The sequence below is a fragment of the Larimichthys crocea genome, chromosome XVI (assembly GCF_000972845.2).
Source record: "Larimichthys crocea isolate SSNF chromosome XVI, L_crocea_2.0, whole genome shotgun sequence".
NCBI lineage: Eukaryota > Metazoa > Chordata > Actinopteri > Sciaenidae > Larimichthys > Larimichthys crocea.
This window is the reverse complement of record NC_040026.1, coordinates 6,852,719-6,871,227: the sequence shown is the minus strand read 5'-3', so window position 1 is coordinate 6,871,227 and position 18,509 is coordinate 6,852,719. Positions and strand designations below refer to the sequence as shown.

At 41.1% G+C, this 18,509-nt stretch overlaps 1 protein-coding gene across 1 annotated transcript in view; it reads right to left on the bottom strand.

Moving 5' to 3' along the window:
• The window catches only part of rint1 (RAD50 interactor 1), a 77,753-nt gene that overhangs the window by 12,194 nt on the left and 47,050 nt on the right, over positions 1-18,509 (bottom strand). The window contains 2 exon segments of the mRNA XM_027289135.1: positions 10,432-10,536; positions 11,084-11,178. Coding sequence (XP_027144936.1) covers positions 10,432-10,536; positions 11,084-11,178 — 200 coding nt within the window.

Genomic DNA, 18,509 nt, shown 5'->3' with positions numbered 1-18,509 from the left:
GTCATAGAGAAAGGTAAACATTGGTCACAGTTTTGGCGCATCAGCTGCCTAAAACTCGATTCGTTTTCAGAGGCGAATTCACCGTTTTTGTGTAAAAAATAGGTACAAACGAAGGGAAATGTTTTTAAAAATTCTCGTGTACGTGTAAACGGGGCCTAACAGCTGCCATTGGATATTTCTTAGCTAAAGATATGCAACCCATTAATACAGTCGAGGGTGAGGGTTTCAAGAAGATTCTTATTGCTTATTGATGATTATTATTATATTTATTTTGTTCTATAAATATAGAGAATTTGCAGAGCAGCTGGATCCATATTTTATTTTGGATACATTTATGTTTTTCTATGCCTTATTTAATGTTAATAAGGTATATTTATTTTATTGATTTAATGCTTTATACATTGCAAAACAGCTGTAAAGTACATATTTGTAGCCAATAATTTTAATATTTTGCATAAAGAATCAATAACAAAGTGTTTTTTGAGAGAGAAAAATGTTGAATAAATGCATTGTAAAACTCAAATTTAATCGTTTGAATAATCGTGATTTCAATATTGACCAAAATAATCGTGATATTGATTTTTTCCATAATCGAGCAGCCCTATTCTCCGGTTCACACACCTTTATTCCCTGTCAAAAAAATTAGGGATGAAGGCCAACCAGTTAAACGGCGATTTGTACAAGATCTACAAGCTGTGAATGCTGCAGTACAGCAACATGCTCCTAATGTTCCAAATCCCTACACTATTTTATCACAAGTGCCCGCAGATGCAGAAGTTTTTCTCAGTGGTTGATCTCTCAAATGCCTTTTTCAGTGTGCCAGTGCACCCTGATAGTCAATTTTGGTTCGCTTTCACCTTTAATGGCAAACCATACACATTCACTTGTTTGTGTCAAGGTTATTGGGAGAGTCCAACTATTTACAATGCAGCTCTTAAGGACAGCTTAGAGCCTTTAGTCCTGACCCCCAGGACAGCATTGTTGCAGTATGATGATCTGTAGCCCCACTAAAGAGCAGTGTGAGGCTGATATAGTGACTCTGTGAAGGCATTTGGCTGATCATGGGCATAAGGCCAGTTTGTCTAAACTTCAATTTGTACAGCAGGAAGTTGTTTTTCTTGAATAAATGCATTGTAAAACTCAAAATTAATCGTTTGAATAATCGTGATTTCAATATTGACCAAAATAATCGTGATATTGATTTTTTCCATAATCGAGCAGCCCTATTCTCCGGTTCACACACCTTTATTCCCTGTCAAAAAGATTAGGGATGAAGGCCAACCAGTTAAACGGCGATTTGTAGGCCAGTTTGTCTAAACTTCAATTTGTACAGCAGGAAGTTGTTTTTCTGGGTCATGTGATCACAGCAGAGGGTAAATCCCTCTCACCCAAACGTGTAGAAGCTATTAAAAACTTGCCCAAACCTCTGACAAAAAAAGAACTAATGTCCTTTTTGGGAATGTGCTCTTATTGTCGACAGTTTATCCCTAACTATGCTGAGTTAGAGGCCCTGTTGGGAGCCCTAATTTATGGTAAAGGTTTGCAATCAGACCATTTGACCTGGACTCATGATGCAACACAGGCTGATTCACTGATCTGAAGCTATTATTGCCGTCAACTCCCACATTAGGCCTCCCAGACCCACTCCATTTTACTCAGACTGTGGATGAAAAGAATGGTTGTATGACATCAGTTCTTTTGCAGGAACATGGAGGGCGGCTGAGACCAGTGGCCTATTTCTCTTCAAAGTTAGACCCAGTGGCCGCTGGACTGCCTCGTTGCCTCAGGGCAGTAGCGGCTGCAGAGAAAGCTGTTTTAGCTTCTAGGGAAATTGTTGGATATTCTGATCTAACTCTTCTTGTTCCCCATGCAGTCTCTATGATCTTGTTGGAACAGAAAACCTCACATCTTTCAACAGCACGTTGGTTAAGATACAACACTGTTTTGTTGGATATGCCTAACATTACTATGAAAAGATGCACTGTTCTTAACCCTGCCACTCTTTTACCTTCTCCAGATGATGGTGATGATCATGGTTGTGTTGCTATTCTTCAACAGGTTGGCACACCCAGACCCGATCTGCGAGAGACTCCTCTTACTAATCCTGATCTTGTCTTTTATGTTGATGGCTCTGTCTTTCGAGATACTCAGTCTGGGTTAAACAAAGTGGGCTTTGCTGTATGTGATGATCACTCTATAGTGCAATCGGGCTCTTTGCCCTTTAACTATTCGGCACAAGCCGCTGAATTGATAGCCCTCACTGCGGCTTGCACACTAGCTAAAGGTTGCTCAGTGACTATCTATACAGATTCTCGCTACGCCTTTGGTGTGGTGCATGGTTTGGCGCACTATGGAAACACAGAAATCTTCTTAAATCTGATGGAAAGCCTATCTTACATCATGACAAAGTCTTAGCTTTATTGGATGCTATTCTTTTGCCAAAACAGATTGCAGTTTGCAAGTGTCAAGCCCACACAGGTGACACAGACTCTGTATCTAAAGGCAATGCGCGAGCGGATGCTGCAGCCAAGCATGCTGCTGATTTATCACTCCCTCCTCCTCCAGCTGAGGCATTCTGTTTTCTCTCACACATACTCCCCCGACTCCCTCTCTGTATTTCAGTCATTTGCCTCTACTCTTGAAATAACCCAGTGGAGAGCATGTGGAGCTCAATACAAAGATAAGGTTTGGTTCGGTCCGGATGGACGGCCCTGTTTACCTAAACACTTTTTTCCTCATTTTGCTAAATAGACACACGGGTTAGACCATGTGTCAAAAGGGGGAATGTTACAGGCAATAACACAACACTGGTTTACAAAGGGTTTTGCAACAGAAATATTGTCAATCTTGTGTTATTTGTGCAACCTACAATGCAGGAAGAGGTATTCCTGTACCTGCAGCAGCACACCCACCACCAGAGAAACCATTTGATCACTTAACGATGGATTTGAAAGAAACTAACTCCAGACAAAGAGAAGATGTATTGTCTAGTGATGGTAGATATGTGGTCTAAGTGGGTGGAAGCTTTTCCAGCAAAACATGCTAACAGCCATGCAGTCACCAAGGCTCTGTTAACAGAAATCATTCCACGATGGGGAATTCCATCAAGAATCAGTAGTGATAATGGCACACACTTTGTAAACGCTGCAGTAGAGGCGGTGGAACAGTTCTTAGGCATTGATATGAAAAAACATTGTGTATCATCCACAGAGTGGGGGCGCAGTGGAGAGAGAGAATGGTACGTTTAAAGCAAAACATGCTAAATGTTGTGAAGAAACAGGTTTGTCCTGGACGGATGCACTCCCCATTGTTTTGTCTTACATACGAATGAGACAGAGAAGTCGGGTAAAATCCTATTTGGACGTCCTCCTAATGTTGGCATGGATCCCTATAGGAACAGACTGCCACCCACCTCTTTGTGTGATGATAACATGATTGAGTATTGTAAACTGCTCTCTGGTATGTTGTCTCAAGTTTCTATACAGGTTAAAGCAGCCCTCCCTCAGCAGGCTACAGGTCCTTTACACTCGATCCAGCTTGGCGATTGGGTGGTGATAAAAAACCTGCTTAGGAACCACTGGAGGTCTGAGAGGTGGCAAGGGCCGTTCCAAGTGTTGCTCACAACACACACAGCGGTGAAGGTCGCAGAGAGAGCAATTTGGATCCTTGCCCACCACTGCAAGAGGGTGCCCAACCCCACTGAGTCGTAACTCCACCAAGCCTGCAGGTGTACACTCGCATGCACACATGTAAAACAAGGCTGCGTTGATTCATTACAGTAAGCAAGTGTGAGCCTTAGCGCCGCTTCTACTGCGCCGGTGAGATACATTGTTAACTATACACGTTCCAGAGAGCACAAAAACATGCATCAACTTGATCGACCTTCAAGAGACGATCATCATGGCTGATCAAAGACGATATTTGGGTTGTGGGATGAGATGCATTCTGTGGTTTTCTTTTGTGATTGCACTTTTTTCCCTGGTATGGTGTGACGTTTTTGGCAGATCACCTGGATAATGTCACTTTTTCCATGTCTTTGTTTGCTAATCAGACCATAAATGGCTTTAGATTACTTTCAACCACTCAACAATCTCATCGCATGACTTTGCTGAAACATGAGATGGGCCTAGATTATCTTACTGCCTGTACCGGTGGTTTGTGTGTAACCCTCAAAAACCTCAAAAACTGGTGATGCATGTGTGACTTTAATTCCTGATAATAATTTAACATCTGTCATTCATGCACTTGAGAAAATTCAATTTGATACCTGTACTTATCACCCTAGGATTAATATTATTCTTTTGTACATGCACTCTGACCTGTATGAAGGCCTTGATGCATCGTTGGATAGGCGAGACAGTGACTGGTCAGTATGCACTTTTCTCACAGGCTTTTGTCAAAGGAAGATCCTTTCTCTGTTAGTGATTATGGTTCCTCAGCTTCGTCTGAGGATGAGATGTAAACATATGATTTCTTCTTTTATTTTTCTTTATATATGCTTTTGTAATCGACACAGCAGGGTCTATCCTGCACAAAAAATAGCAAGTGTCTATTTCTAACAGGCAATCTGTATGATGACGTCTTGAATCCTTGCGAATTGTCATGTTTGATGTAAAATGATTGTCTGCATTTTCTTGATTAATATGTAATCAAAAGGGGGGAAGTGTAGTGGAAAAATTCATTGTAACCATTAGTCTACATTTATATTTCTGTGTTTAGCTTTGTATGAACTTTGTCCTACTTAGGAGACTGCCTCCTGATGGTTTGATATATGTTTGTGTCCTGGCTTTTCTCTCTGTCCCTGAGATGTTGGTACCAGCCACAGTGTAGAAGGGGGAGTAAAGCAGATATTTACGAGGGTAACCCCCGATGCACGTAGGGTCTTTCCTTTGATTACCTCAGAGGAGAGGGAGGGGGAGAAATGTCTACAAAAGGAGCAGTTGAATGTATTAGCAGCAGAGAGAACTTTGCGACTATTGTACTCTGTTGTCTCTCTTTGGCCAAGAATAAAGTTTGCATTGATACTAATCGTGTTCTCAGTCTTTATCGAATTACCGCGACAGGACGCTCATGGTCATTTCGGATTTTTTATACGATTTACAGTTTGGCATTTGTGGCCACTAGTTCGAGGGGGTTTATTTTGAGATTTTCTCAGGAGTCAGAGAGAGGGAGAAAGAGATTGCATGTGCACAGCTGCACCTAATTGCTCTGGCCTGACCCTGGTTGCTTGGCAAGCTCAAGCCTGCCTTTGACTAACTTTATTGAAGTCTCTGTGCTACTGCAGTGTCAATAATAATGTATGGGCGCGACGGGGCCAGAGTCAGGCACACTCAGAATTTCTTTAGAAATGTTCTAGTTACTGTCATTATCAGAATCAGAAATACTTTAATAATCCCAGGAGGAAAATATTTTTGTTACAATACTCCAGTTTAAGTTAAACAAGTAAGGCAGGCAGGAATGATTTCCTGTGTCGCTCTGTGGTGCATTTAAGAGTGAGGAGTCAGTGTGTCGTAGAGAGGGTGTGAAACATTGCCCAAAATGGAATGAAGCCTGGACAGCATCCTCCTCTCTGCCAGGGTTGTCAGTGTCCAGCTCCTCCCCCATGACATCACCAGGGGCCTCATGTATGAATACTTGCGTGGATTTTCATGTGAAACTTGGCGTACGCCAAAACTCAGAAACCGTCATACGCACAAAAATATTAAGATGTATCAAAGTGTGCGTACGCATGGATCCAAGCACGTTTCTTTTGTACATCCCAATCAACATGGAATTGAGCTCACATGCAACTCCTCCCTGTCCATGTCCCATTTACATATGCAAATCTATTTAAATAGGCCCTGGACCTGAGATTCACCTCTTTGTCCGATCAGATAACGCAATGAACAAAGGAAAGAAAGGAATTTCACAGAGTCTAAGCTAGAGATTCTAGTGAATGAAGTGGAGATTCTGTTTGGTTCCCTGTCAACAGGGAAAAATATGACGAAAAAAGACGTGAGTGGCAGCGTGTGTGTGAGGCTGTAAATGCCGTGGAATCCGAGCAGCGCACACACAGGTGTGGACAGGTGTGGCGCCGCAGCTGACATTTCCAACTTTACACCTGCTTTTTCTGACAAGAATACTGAACACAGGGAGACAATCAGGGGCTTGTTAGAAGGCTCTGCAGCTCTAATTTCACCAGCAGAAAATAAAGAAAACCAAAAACATGATATTTGAATGTGCACATGCCTAAATGTGCACTGGCACACTGGCACGGTGTGCGATGGGTGGCCTCTTGGTAAGTAAAGAGTTTATTCGTTTAATTGTCCCGTATGTAAACCAGCGTTACATACGGGACAATTAAACAAATAGAAGCCACCCATCGCGCACCGCACCAGCCTCCAGCCTGGTTCCAACCATGCTGTTAGTCATAATGAGTTATGTGTTGAACCAGGCCACCTTGCCATGTTAGTTAGCTGCATTTGCGCACCACATATGATTTGAACATTGATGGAATGAAAATGTTTCCTATTAACATAAACAAATTCATCCTGTGATGGCGCTTTTAGAGCAATGTGTGTGCAGTCAATAGCACCGATTACATTAGGGAAACCGGCTCGCGCTGCAAATTGCGCTTTAATGTTGGCCTGTTCAACAGCATTGTACGGGAATCTGATGTACCAGGAAGACATTCGGATGATTCCGTCCCACACAGCTGGCATGGCTCGGCTCAGGGTTGACTGGCACACTCCTGACCGCTCGGCCAGCTCCCGCTGGAATGCCCCTGTTGCCAGGAACCCCAGAGTGGTCAGCACCTGTGTCGACACAGGCAACCCCTGGCTCCTCGCCGTGTTGCGCTCTAGGGCCGGCCGCAGCTCTGCGCATAACTCCAGTAACACTGGCCTTGGCAAACGAAATCGGCTTATGAGCCAATTGTCATTGTTTGCAAGTAAAACCTAGCGTTCCTTAAATACTCGCTCACGTCGGATTACACCATTTGCAAGGTCCTCTAATAACGCCAACGCTGCCATTGTTAATATCATTTTCTTCATCACATTACGCATGCTTTCATATCCACCCATATAAGTGTTAATTGTTCATAAGTGTGTCTCGGATGTGCACATCACTCTGATGACTACTTGTTTTCACATTATTAACAGTTTCCCAGCGTCACCTCTCAGTGTCACCAAAGGAACAATAGCTGGAGAAACGTGCGTACGACAGCTATGAAGTTGGCGTGGGGCACGCACATTTCTACGATCATTTCACGTTTGATACATTTGAACGTGAGCGTGGAAAAGGACGTACGTCACTTTTTTGTGCATACGCAAGCTTTGTACATGAGGCCCCAGCTCTCCTGATCAGTTTGTTAAGTCTGTTGGTGTCTGCCCCAGCATGTGACAGCGAAGAAGATCGCACTGGCCACAACAGACTCATAAAACATCCTCAGCATTGTCCGGCAGATGTTAAAGGACCTCAGACTCCTTAAGAAGAAGAGTCGGCTTTGGCCATTTTTGTAGACAGCCTCTGTGTTTCTAGTCCAGTCCAATTTTTTATTCAAGTACACCCCCAGGTACTTATACTCCCACAACACTATCCACAGGGACCCCCTGGATGGAAACAGGGGTCACTGGTGTTTTCGCCCTCCTCAGATCCACTATTAGTTCCTTCGTCTTTGTCACATTGAGCTGCAGATGGTTCAGCTCAGTCCAAGTGACAAAGTTGCCCACAACAGTCCTGTATTCACTATCATCACCCTTTTCAATACAACCCACTATTGCTGAATCATCAGAGAACTTCTGAAGGTGGCAGGATTTGGTGCAATAGTTCAAATCTGAGGTGAAAAGGGTGAAGAGGAAGGGAGAGAGAACAGTCCCCTGTGGGGCCCCAGTGTTACGGACCACCCTATCGGACACACAGTTCCGTAGGTTTACGTACTGTGGTTTGCCCATCAGGTAGTCAGTCCAGGACACAATGGGGGCCTCCACCTACATTGCAGTCAACTTCTCACCCAGTAGAGTCGGATGGATGGTGTTAAAAGCACTGGAGAAGTCAAAGAACATGACTCTCACAGTGCTCGCCGGCTTGTCCAGATGAGTGCAGACTCTGTTCAGCAGGTAGATGATGCCATCCTCAACTCCCAGTCGGGGCTGGTAGGCGAACTGTAGTGGATCAGTGAAGGGCCTGACCATAGGTTTTAGCTGCTCCAGGACGAGCCTCTCTAGGGTCTTCATTATGTGGAACGTCAAGGCTATTGGTCTGTAGTCCTGAGGGCCGCTGGGACGCAGCGTCTTTGGCACAGGAACAAGGCAGGACGTCTTCCACAACACTGGGACCCTCTGGAGGTGAATGCTCCAGGCTGAACTTGGCTGACTTGACTCAGTACTCCACACAGCAGCCTAGCCGGGGTGGAGTCTCGTCAGTTGTCTTCTCACCAGGTCAGGTGTAAAGGACACTGTAGAGGTGACAGTTGGGGGAGGGGTGAGGTCCTCAGGTTGTGGTGGACATGATGCAGAGCAGAGGGAATGGGTGGCGTAGGTTGTAGCTGATAGAGGTGGTGAGGTGCAGACAAGGGGTCTGTAAAAAGGGGGAGTAGGGGGAGGTAGAGTGGTAGTGGTGTTGGGTAGCAATGCTTAAAAGTCAGCAGGACTCTATCCAAGGTGATGTGGTTGAAGTCTCCCGACATGATGATGAGGGCACTGGGGTGTTAGGTCTGCAGTTTGGAGATGATGGTATGAATGGTACTGCAGGCAGATGTTGGGTTTGCAGAGGGAGAGATGTACAGGACAACAATGATGACATGCGGGATCTCTCTAGGCAGATAGTATGGACGTAGACCAATGGCTAACAGTTCAACATCCAGGCTGCAAAGCAGTTTTTTTAATTGTGATGTGACCGGGATTACACCATCTGCTGTTAACTAGAACAGCAAGCCCTTTCCGCTTACCGCGCTTGGTACAATCCCGGTCGGCCTGGACAGTGTGGAAGCCATCGACAGAGATGCTCTGGTCCGTAATGTCGCCGTGCAGCCATGTCTCCATGAAGCACATCAGACTGCATTCCTGGTACTCTGCATGGCTCCGCGTTAGCACCGTTAGCTCATCCATTCTGTTGCTAAGCGACTGCACATTTTCCATAACAACAGAGGGGAGACACGGCTTAAATCTTCTCCTCTCCATAAGCCCGTCCCGTCTCGACCTTCCTCCCCGATGTTGCTTCTCTCCTCTGCATCCCGGTGTGTTTTTCTCCAGAGTTCAGCTGGGTTATCGGCTGGTCTTGCTACTATGCTGGCCAGCATTATTGATACCATATCTCCATTACAGTTTATAGTTAGTTAACTAGAACATTTCTTTTGAAAAGAAATATTGTCCCTGTTGCCCACTACATTAAATAGATGTTAAAAGTAAAAGTATTTTATTTTGAAGGGACTCTTATTTTGAAAGTCTTTGTCTTGTCTGTGTGTTTGTCTCTGTCTCTTTACATTACTGTCTGTCTGTCTGTCTGTCTGTGAGAGAGAAACTGTATTATTGACAGTCATTGTTATTATACAGAGAGTTCAATAAAGTTAATCACAGACAGGCTTGTAAGGGGGGGCAGGCTTGGAGTGTATGGTCTAGACTTGCTCTGTATGAAAAGTGTCACAAGATTTTAATATGGCGCTATATAAAAAAAAATGAATTGAATTGAATCTTTTACAGCCTAATATAAAGGGCAAAAACCTGATTACTGCTAGATTTGTTTACTTTATCAACAATACCTGGTCATGTTGACTATCTAGTTCTCCTTCAAGTGCTGTGACTGGTCCTTCTTATTCAGAAGGCCAAACTCTTGACCTAGTTTTATCCTATGGGATAAGGATCTCAGATTTAAAATGTTTAGATGCTTATATCTCAGACTTCCAGTGCCTTTTGTTTAGTATGATCTTGTCTTGTTCTATCCGTAGCTCACCACCCAGATCTAGTTCTAGAATTTTTTAACTTGTCTTCTGCTGCTAAATTCAATACTGCTTTTAAACAATATTTGAGCAATGCTTAGCAATGCTGCTCTCTGCCAGTGAACTGCTGGGTTGTTTTAATAATACACGTTCATCTGTTTTATATCATATCGCCCCTAAGGTCTCATTTTAGCAAAGGTTTCACAAAAAGCTGGTTGTTGGTTGTTTGGTTGTCTTGGATTTAAGCTTTCAGTACAAGTGACCATGAGATCCTCTTGGACTGTCTGGAAACATGGGACGGTATCAGTAACACAACAGGTCGACAGGTCATTAAATGTTGTTCACTGTGGAGTGCCTCAGAGCTCTAGGTCCAAGTCTGTTTACCATTTACATACCTCACTCTATCTATGCTGTGACCCAACAATTAACTTCCATATATATATATATATATTTTACTACTCAGGAGCTGTGGCAAAAATGCATAAATAAAGTAAATATATTTAATAAACTCCACACACCACATTGTCTCCCCAGTCTCCCAGGATGGTGCAAATATAGTTCACAGCATTAAGGATGGCACAATAACGGACTCCCAGTGGGCAGCGAGACTCCTCTTTCATCACCTGAAAAGACAAAAACTTTATTAACCATTCATTTATCTCTCATCCTCTTTCTTCTTTCTTTCCTCAGTACATAAATGGGCAATCACACTGAATCACAATAAATGAATGGAGAACTATAACAAAATGACACAACATAAAGATTTTTTTTTTTTACAACAAAGTTGGCTGAAAATATACGATATCCTTGTCAAACTTTCAGTCAGAGAGGGCATTGAAATACTGATTTTATCCTTTGGTTGATCAACTCTTTAAAGTTCCATTGTTCCATTGCTCTAACATTATTGTTCAATAATAAAGCAATAATCAGAGGTCCACTGCGAGGACAGTTAATTGTGAATCAATGGAAATTGTGAAATGCTGATCCCTTTTGTATCTCTTTCACCATTTTTACTTCAATGTTTTATTTTTCAATTATTACCATAGTAGTAGAGGTAGTGTTACCATACTGCCTCTGAACTTCTTTAGCTATGTCCCTGAAAACCTCAGTCTTCCTTCATTACTTGAGTTTTATTCTTCATTAACACTGGGGTGTCTTTGTCATTACTACCTGGGTGAGTCGAATGCGGAAGTCGTCCACCAGTTCTCTCTGGAGCCCCAGAAACTTCAGTTGTGCAGAATGACAGGGTAAGGCCCGGTAACGCTCTAAGAAAAGCAGGATAACAAAAGACAAAATGTTTTATATGGACAGTATTACTGTACTATCTAACATTACAATAAGGTATTCTTTAAAAGGTACTTTTTTGACGACTTGCAAAGCTATAGAGTAATATTATGAGTGGGTTTTTCATTTTGTTTTTATCTCATGTATGTACACATGGACACACATGGAGTGCAATAGAATATAGCAAAATATTGGCATACAATAAATAACTTTATACAACTACTGTACTAATTCATAATATGGCAGAACCACTCAACTAAGTAAAGCGAAACAACAGTCCATCATTACTCTAAGACATGAAAGTCCAAATATCCAAAAAATTTCAACAACTTTGGAAATTTAAAAAAAGTGTTTCATGCTAAAGTGTTTCATGATAAAACCTTCAAACACAGGAAGAAACAGGCTCTCGTGAGGATCTCCCGAGAAAAGGAAGACCAAGAGTTACTTTTGCTGCAGAGGATAAGTTTGTTACAGTTACCAGCCTCAGAAATAACCCAGTTAACGACACCTCAGATTAGACTCAAAAGACTGCCAAAACAAGGCCTGATTTAATGGCTGCAGAGAAACCACAATTGACCGAAAACCACAAGAAGAGAACTGATTAAGCCAAGAAACAGAAGGAATGGACAGACCAGTGAAAATCTGTTGCTTATGTTGATGTTTCAATTTTGAATAAATCAACATCAGAACAAATTCAGAGCCCGCAGGACTACCATAGCATTCTGCAGCAATATGCCATCCCATCTGGTTTGGACTTTGAAAAAGTGGCAAAATGAGTGAGACAAATGAAATGAATAAACTGGAGGAGAGGACGGTCAAGCTCAAATCCAGGGCATGGGCCTGCAAAATTGAAACTCTTCAAAAGGAAGGTCAATCAAATGTGAAAAATATTAAAAAGGTCTCACACATGAAGTTAAAGAACTCATGAAAAATAATGAGAATGCATTAAAAAATGGATCAACTGGATCAATTGGATAAACTGATTCAACTGTATAAAAATGCAAAAGCTGCACATGAATCTAGTCTTGTATTGCTTGATGATGAGCAAGAAACTCAAAATAACTGGTTTAAATGTGTAACCAAACACAGTATGGACTTTATACTACATATTAAACAATGGCTCGCGCAAACAAAGCATTTAACTACAGATTTAACAACTACTGCAGAGACAAAGATTACTCCCATTTCACTTGATAAAGTACCTGTTGAATTAAATAAGCAAATTCCTGTCAAAAACTTCTCATGGATAAACATGCCTTGGAGGAACAGGAGGAGCAGCTAAGGAGGAAAAAAGAGCAACTGAAAATGGAAGCAGACATTGCTGCTACAATGGCCAAAATAAGGTACTTGGAGCCTCAAGAGCATCCAGTATTCAAAGTCACTTCTCTCATATATCTGATGGTATGGAACTATATTTTGAAAAAGGTCAACAAGAAAAGAAAATGGTTGAAATCACAGCCTTATTAATGTGGCAATATTGTCTTTCTTCACTGCCCAAGAAAGAAATTCAAGTTTTTGATTATTTTGATTTGATTTATTTATTTGATTTGATTATGTTAAAAGTATTCCAAACCCCAAGTATGGTCTCTACTTCTCTAAGTGGCAAAATGAGTGAGACAAATGAAATGAATGAACTGGAGGAGAGGACGGTCAAGCTCAAATCCAGGGCATGGGCCTGCAAAATTGAAACTCTTCAAAAGGACTGTCAATCAAATGTGAAAAATATTAAAAAGGTCTCACACATGAAGTTAAAGAACTCATGAAATTTGTTTTGGCTGCTCATGTAAAGAACACATTAGCAAAGACTACAGGAAGTGACTCAGTTGTAACACGTGGTTTGAAGCATCCCAAAATGCTACACAATCCATCAGAAAAAGAAAAAAAACGGGGGTGTCGTTTAGTTCAGTCATTAGAGCAACCACCCCATGTACAAAGGCTCTTTCCCACATGTCATTCCCCATCTCTCTCTCTCTCTCTCTCTCTCTCTCTCTCTCTCTCTCGCTCTCTCTCTCCCCACATTCCTGTCACTCTTCAAAGTGTTCTGTCAAATAAAGCTTGAAAAAGCAGACAAAGTTAGCACCTCGGTTCAAACAAGTGGTCTTACTGGGGCCAGTCAAGACAACTGCAAGCTCTCCATAGTGCCTGTACAAGTAATGGCTAAGATGGGAAGTGCAATGGTGCATACTTATGTATTTATATTACTACTTACGCATTTCTTGACCCAAGTAGCACAACCGGTGCATCACTCAGGCCTCGGTCCCCACATGCTTCAAGTTCGCCACCGTTTTAAATAACTACCATCCTGTTGCGCTGACTCCTATTGTGACGAGTTTTGAAAGGATAGCCATGACCCACATCAAAAAGACTATCCCAGCCACCTTGGACCCCTTACAGTGTCAAAGATGACACTGTCAATGCCGCCATCCACACAGCCCTCACACACTTAGAGGGAAAGGACACATGTGCTTTTTATTGACTACAGCTCAGCATTCAACACAGTCATTCCACACAGACTCTGAAAAGCTCCCTCTGTAACTGGGTGCTAAACTATCTGTCAGTTGGAGACTAGACATCAGGCATCAGAACTTTGAGTACAGGGGCCCGCAGGGCTGTGTGCTAAGTCCACTGCTCTACACCCTCTTCACCCACGACTGTGTGGCCTCCCAGACCAACACCTGCAATATTAAGTTAATAGTTATTAGTTAGTCATTGGACTGATCAAGACCAAGGAGATGATTATTGATCCTAGGAGGGGGAGAAGGGAGCAGCACACCCCACTGTACATCGGTGACACAGAGGTGGAGAGGGCAAAAACCTTTAAATCTACACCCACAGTGTCCTCTGCCTGGCAGAGACTGTATTTCTTAAAGAGGCTGAGGAAATTTGGCAAGTCAACCAAAATCCTCAGCAACTTCTACAGGTGTACAATCAAGAGCATCATCACCAGCTCAATTATAGTGTGGTATGGCAGCTGCACTGCTCAGGACAGGAAGGCTCTCCATTGTGTGATAAAAACTGCACAATTCATCTCTGGAGCAGCCTTCCTATTACCATAAACAGACAGTGTCTCCAGATTAGAATGTGCTGAAGGTGAACACTAACATGGGTAAATGCATTCCCTTTGACTATTTTAGGGCATATAGTATTTGTGGTGTCATCTGTAAGGGTTTAAAGTCTGACCACCAGCATGAGTTGGGCAGAATAGAGACCGACTCATACAGTATGCATACCTGATTGTATGTGAGAATGTCTCTAACTCTCCTTGATAAAGCTTCAATAAATACTACAGCATAAGACATCAGATGCTCCTGAACACTTTCTTCCCTTCTGACCTGATGCCATTGATTTCAGCAATTTCTCCACAACAACTCTATAATGCAGAGGTCATTTTAACTGTTACTGTGAGGCACAGAGCACCTTTTTTTTCCAGGTTTTCAGGGTTTTTTTTATATTTTCATTTCACTCTTATTTTTCTATTATATTGTGTAAATGAGTAACTCACCTTCTTTCCTGTTGCATGTTACTAACACACTTTCTGGAGTTTTTCTGCTTTCTTGTCTCGTCTTTATTGCTGCTGTGTAACTGCGTCTATCTATTTATCTACACTACTCTCAAAAAGTTAGGGATATTTGACTTTTGAGTGAAATTTATGGTAAAATGTAAAACGTTCATGCTACACTGATATTATATCATGATAGTAGGGCATTTAAGTAGAAGCATGCAATTGTAATTTCTTCATTTCAAACAATTTATTCAAACAAAAAACACCAGTGGTGTGTATACCACAGCAAAACATTTTAATGTCTCAGTTACTTGTCATGTATCCTTGACCATTGATTACAGCTTGACTACACGTCTCATGCTTTTCACAGATCGACTTATTCCAACCTGCTGATGACACTCTAAGCTCAGTGGTAACTTCCCTCTGAGTACATCCTGTTTGAAGCCTCACACTGACCAGGTACTGTTGATGGATTGTTAGGCGTCGTCTTGGTCTTATGATGTCAAAATTTGAACAGCATGATGAAGAGGACTGTTTAAATACAAACTGTCATTGAAGCAGAACATTTAGTGGTCCATTAATGGATCAGACACTTTTTAAAATTACCTTATTAGAGAACAGCATGTTATGCAATAAGTACTGAAACACTGAACAGTTGGACATGTGCATTCAAAAGTTTAGAGGAGGTCAAATTAAGTTCACCTGTAAAGGTGAGTGCATTTTAGGTGCATTTTAAAATTTTTCTCTCTCTAATTCTTGCGGTAAGGGCAGATGGCCGTCCACCATTGCTCAAGGTTTCTGCTTGTTGAAAGTTTTTCCACGATTCCTTTTTTCCTCAATACCGTCACCAAGAGCTCACTCATGGTAGGAACCTATGTGAACTACATAGGTATAAAGGAAGCAAATTTAGTATTGCCTTGTGAATAACGACATGTCACTGATTTAGTCTATGAAAGGATATTGCAGCCAACTAACCCGAGTGTAAATGGAAGAAATGATATATGAAATCATTTTTTAATTTGTTCATTTAGAGCCATGTTGACCAACCTCCATTAAAGACGCTGCTACTGAAAAACATTCTGACGCACACAAAAGGTGAAGGCCTGCTCAACACTGTTTGCAGCTTTAATTTACATTGTTCTACTGTCCAGAAGTTCTACTGTGAAACAGAGAAATGTCTTGTGTTTCTTACTATTTACTACTTGAAGGAAAGGATAACTCACACACCTTTTTAGTCACAATGTTAAATGGACCAGGATTCCATACCTCCTCAATGCAGGAAATCATGTACCTGTACCTGTTAAGGAATATGATAGCAGGACCCATAATAAAATGTAATAATTCATAGTCAATTAAATAGAAATATGAGAAAAACTATGAAATATAAAACAGATTCATATTCAATTCAATGTCATATATATTGACAATCATAACACATTTTATCTCATGACAGTTTCCATTTAGAGCAGGTCTAGACCATACTCTTTATAATATTATTTATAAAGACAATTCCCACCATAAACAAACATTTGGCAATGGTGGAAAGGAAAACCTTCCTTTTATAAGGCGGAAACGTTGAACAGAACCCAGCTCATGGTCTGTGGCCATCTGCCACAACTGGCTGATTTTGAATTATGTGCTAAACAAAAAAAATGTACCATGTCAGAGTTTGGTACATGACAACAATCAGATGTGCATTCACACCTATACTTGCACTGTCCACCTGTGATCGGATCACCCAAGATGCATATAGAGGTATACCAGGTGTGAAAAGGGTCACAAAGTACAATAGTGTTTAGCTTGTTGTTGTTGTAGCTGTCTAAGTTTGTCATCCTGGTGGTAAAGGTAAAAGAAAGGGAATAATGCTGGTCTGCTGACATGGAATTCACACACCATTAACAGTACCAAAATAGATTAACTTCAGCTACTGGTAGGGAAAAATACTTTTTTGCATCTCCTGTTATGCTTCATGGCAACATGGATATGTTGGTTAGTAGGGGTGTGACGAGACACTCAGTTCACGAGACGAGACGAGACACGAGATTGGGTTCACGAGATCGAGACGAGATTTTAAGAAAACTAAATTACAAATATGAATGCCTGGACAACAGACTTTTATTTAACTTTGTTGCACATGGTTTTGATAACTATGTAAGCCTTGTCATTCAATGAACTTCATTTTAATTAACTTCTTAATTAACTTCTTCCTCTACAGATTGAAACTAAAATAAAATGTTATAAAGTTTAAATAGTAAAAAAATTATATATATTTAATATATATATATATATATAATAATATATATATATATATATATATATATATATATATATATTTCTCCTTTTTTTCCAATGCAAACAATATGTTTTCCAAAATAACATCGTGCACATCTCATCGTTTTCAAAAAAGTTTTCATTTACATCAACCCGCATAAATACGTCATCGAGCGCCATCATAACTACGCCAGCCTATAGGCGGCTTGCTTCCATGGCTGTCATGCAAAAGGTAAACATTGGTCGCACTTTTGGCGCATCAGCTGCCTAAAACTCGATTCGTTTTCAGAGGCAAATTCACCGTTTGCGTGTAAAAGATAGGTACAAACGAAGGGAAATGTCTCCGTTTTTTAAAATACCTGTGTACATGTAAACAGGGCCTAACAGCTGCCATTGGATATTTCTTAGCTAAAGATATGCAACCTATTAATACAGTCAAGGGTGAGGGTTTCAAGAAGATGCGTATTGCTTATTGATGCTTATGATTATTATTAGGGATGCACTGAAAATTCGGCCACCGAAAATTTTAGTGGCGTGATGCAATTGATGCAGGATATAGGAAAAACACAGGCAAGAAATACATCACACCCTGCTCTTTAGCTGAGCTATATACTTCTCTCTACATTACGGCGTCTCACACATGCGATCAATGACTGTCGGAATGACTATGATGCGTTCATGAACGTAGGAAAAATGGAAACTCACCGGAAATATAATAAAACTAAATAGTACTTCTTTCAAGAACAAATTAACAGTGATTAAAACAACATGGGCTTTCTAACAAGCCAAAATTTATTTTCAATTTGAATATTTTGCATAAAGAATCAATAACATATATATATATATAATATATATATATATATATATATATATATATATATATAGTCTCTGTATGTCTGTATGTCTCTTCTTCCTCTACAAATTGGAAATAAAATAAATTTTTAAAAGTTAAAATAAAATCAATAAATATTTCTCCTTTTTTCAAGTGCAAACAACATGTGCAAAACAAGAAGTTCTTCTCTGTGAATACAAAGATGTATCATGTATGTCACTGACAACTACATATCCATGTTCTTTTTTAAGAATATTAGCATGTCCACATTCTCTGGCAGTAGTTGGGATCTTTGCGCATTGACTATGTCTCCAGCTGTGGAAAAGATGCGCTCGCTGGGAACAGAGGTAGCAGGGACAGCAAGGCACGCTTTGGCAAGTTGAGACAACAAATCTCACGAGACTAATTTCCAATCCGACGAGAAATCTCGCAAATTTTCATCTCGCGAGATCTCGTCACACCCCTATTGGTTAGTACTGGACTGCTGGCAGGGTTTCAACTTTTCAGAGCAGATTGCAACATCAAACTTTACAGCAAAACCAAGTTAGAGGTATCATGTTAAACAGTAGTGGACAATGGCTGGTACAATGATCTGTCAGTGATTTAACAGCTACTACTTTTAATCCAATGCTCTGAGCCCTGGTGTTTTACAACATTAAACAGAGGCAGCCATCCAACCAATCCAATTGGTGAGGTAATGCAAACAT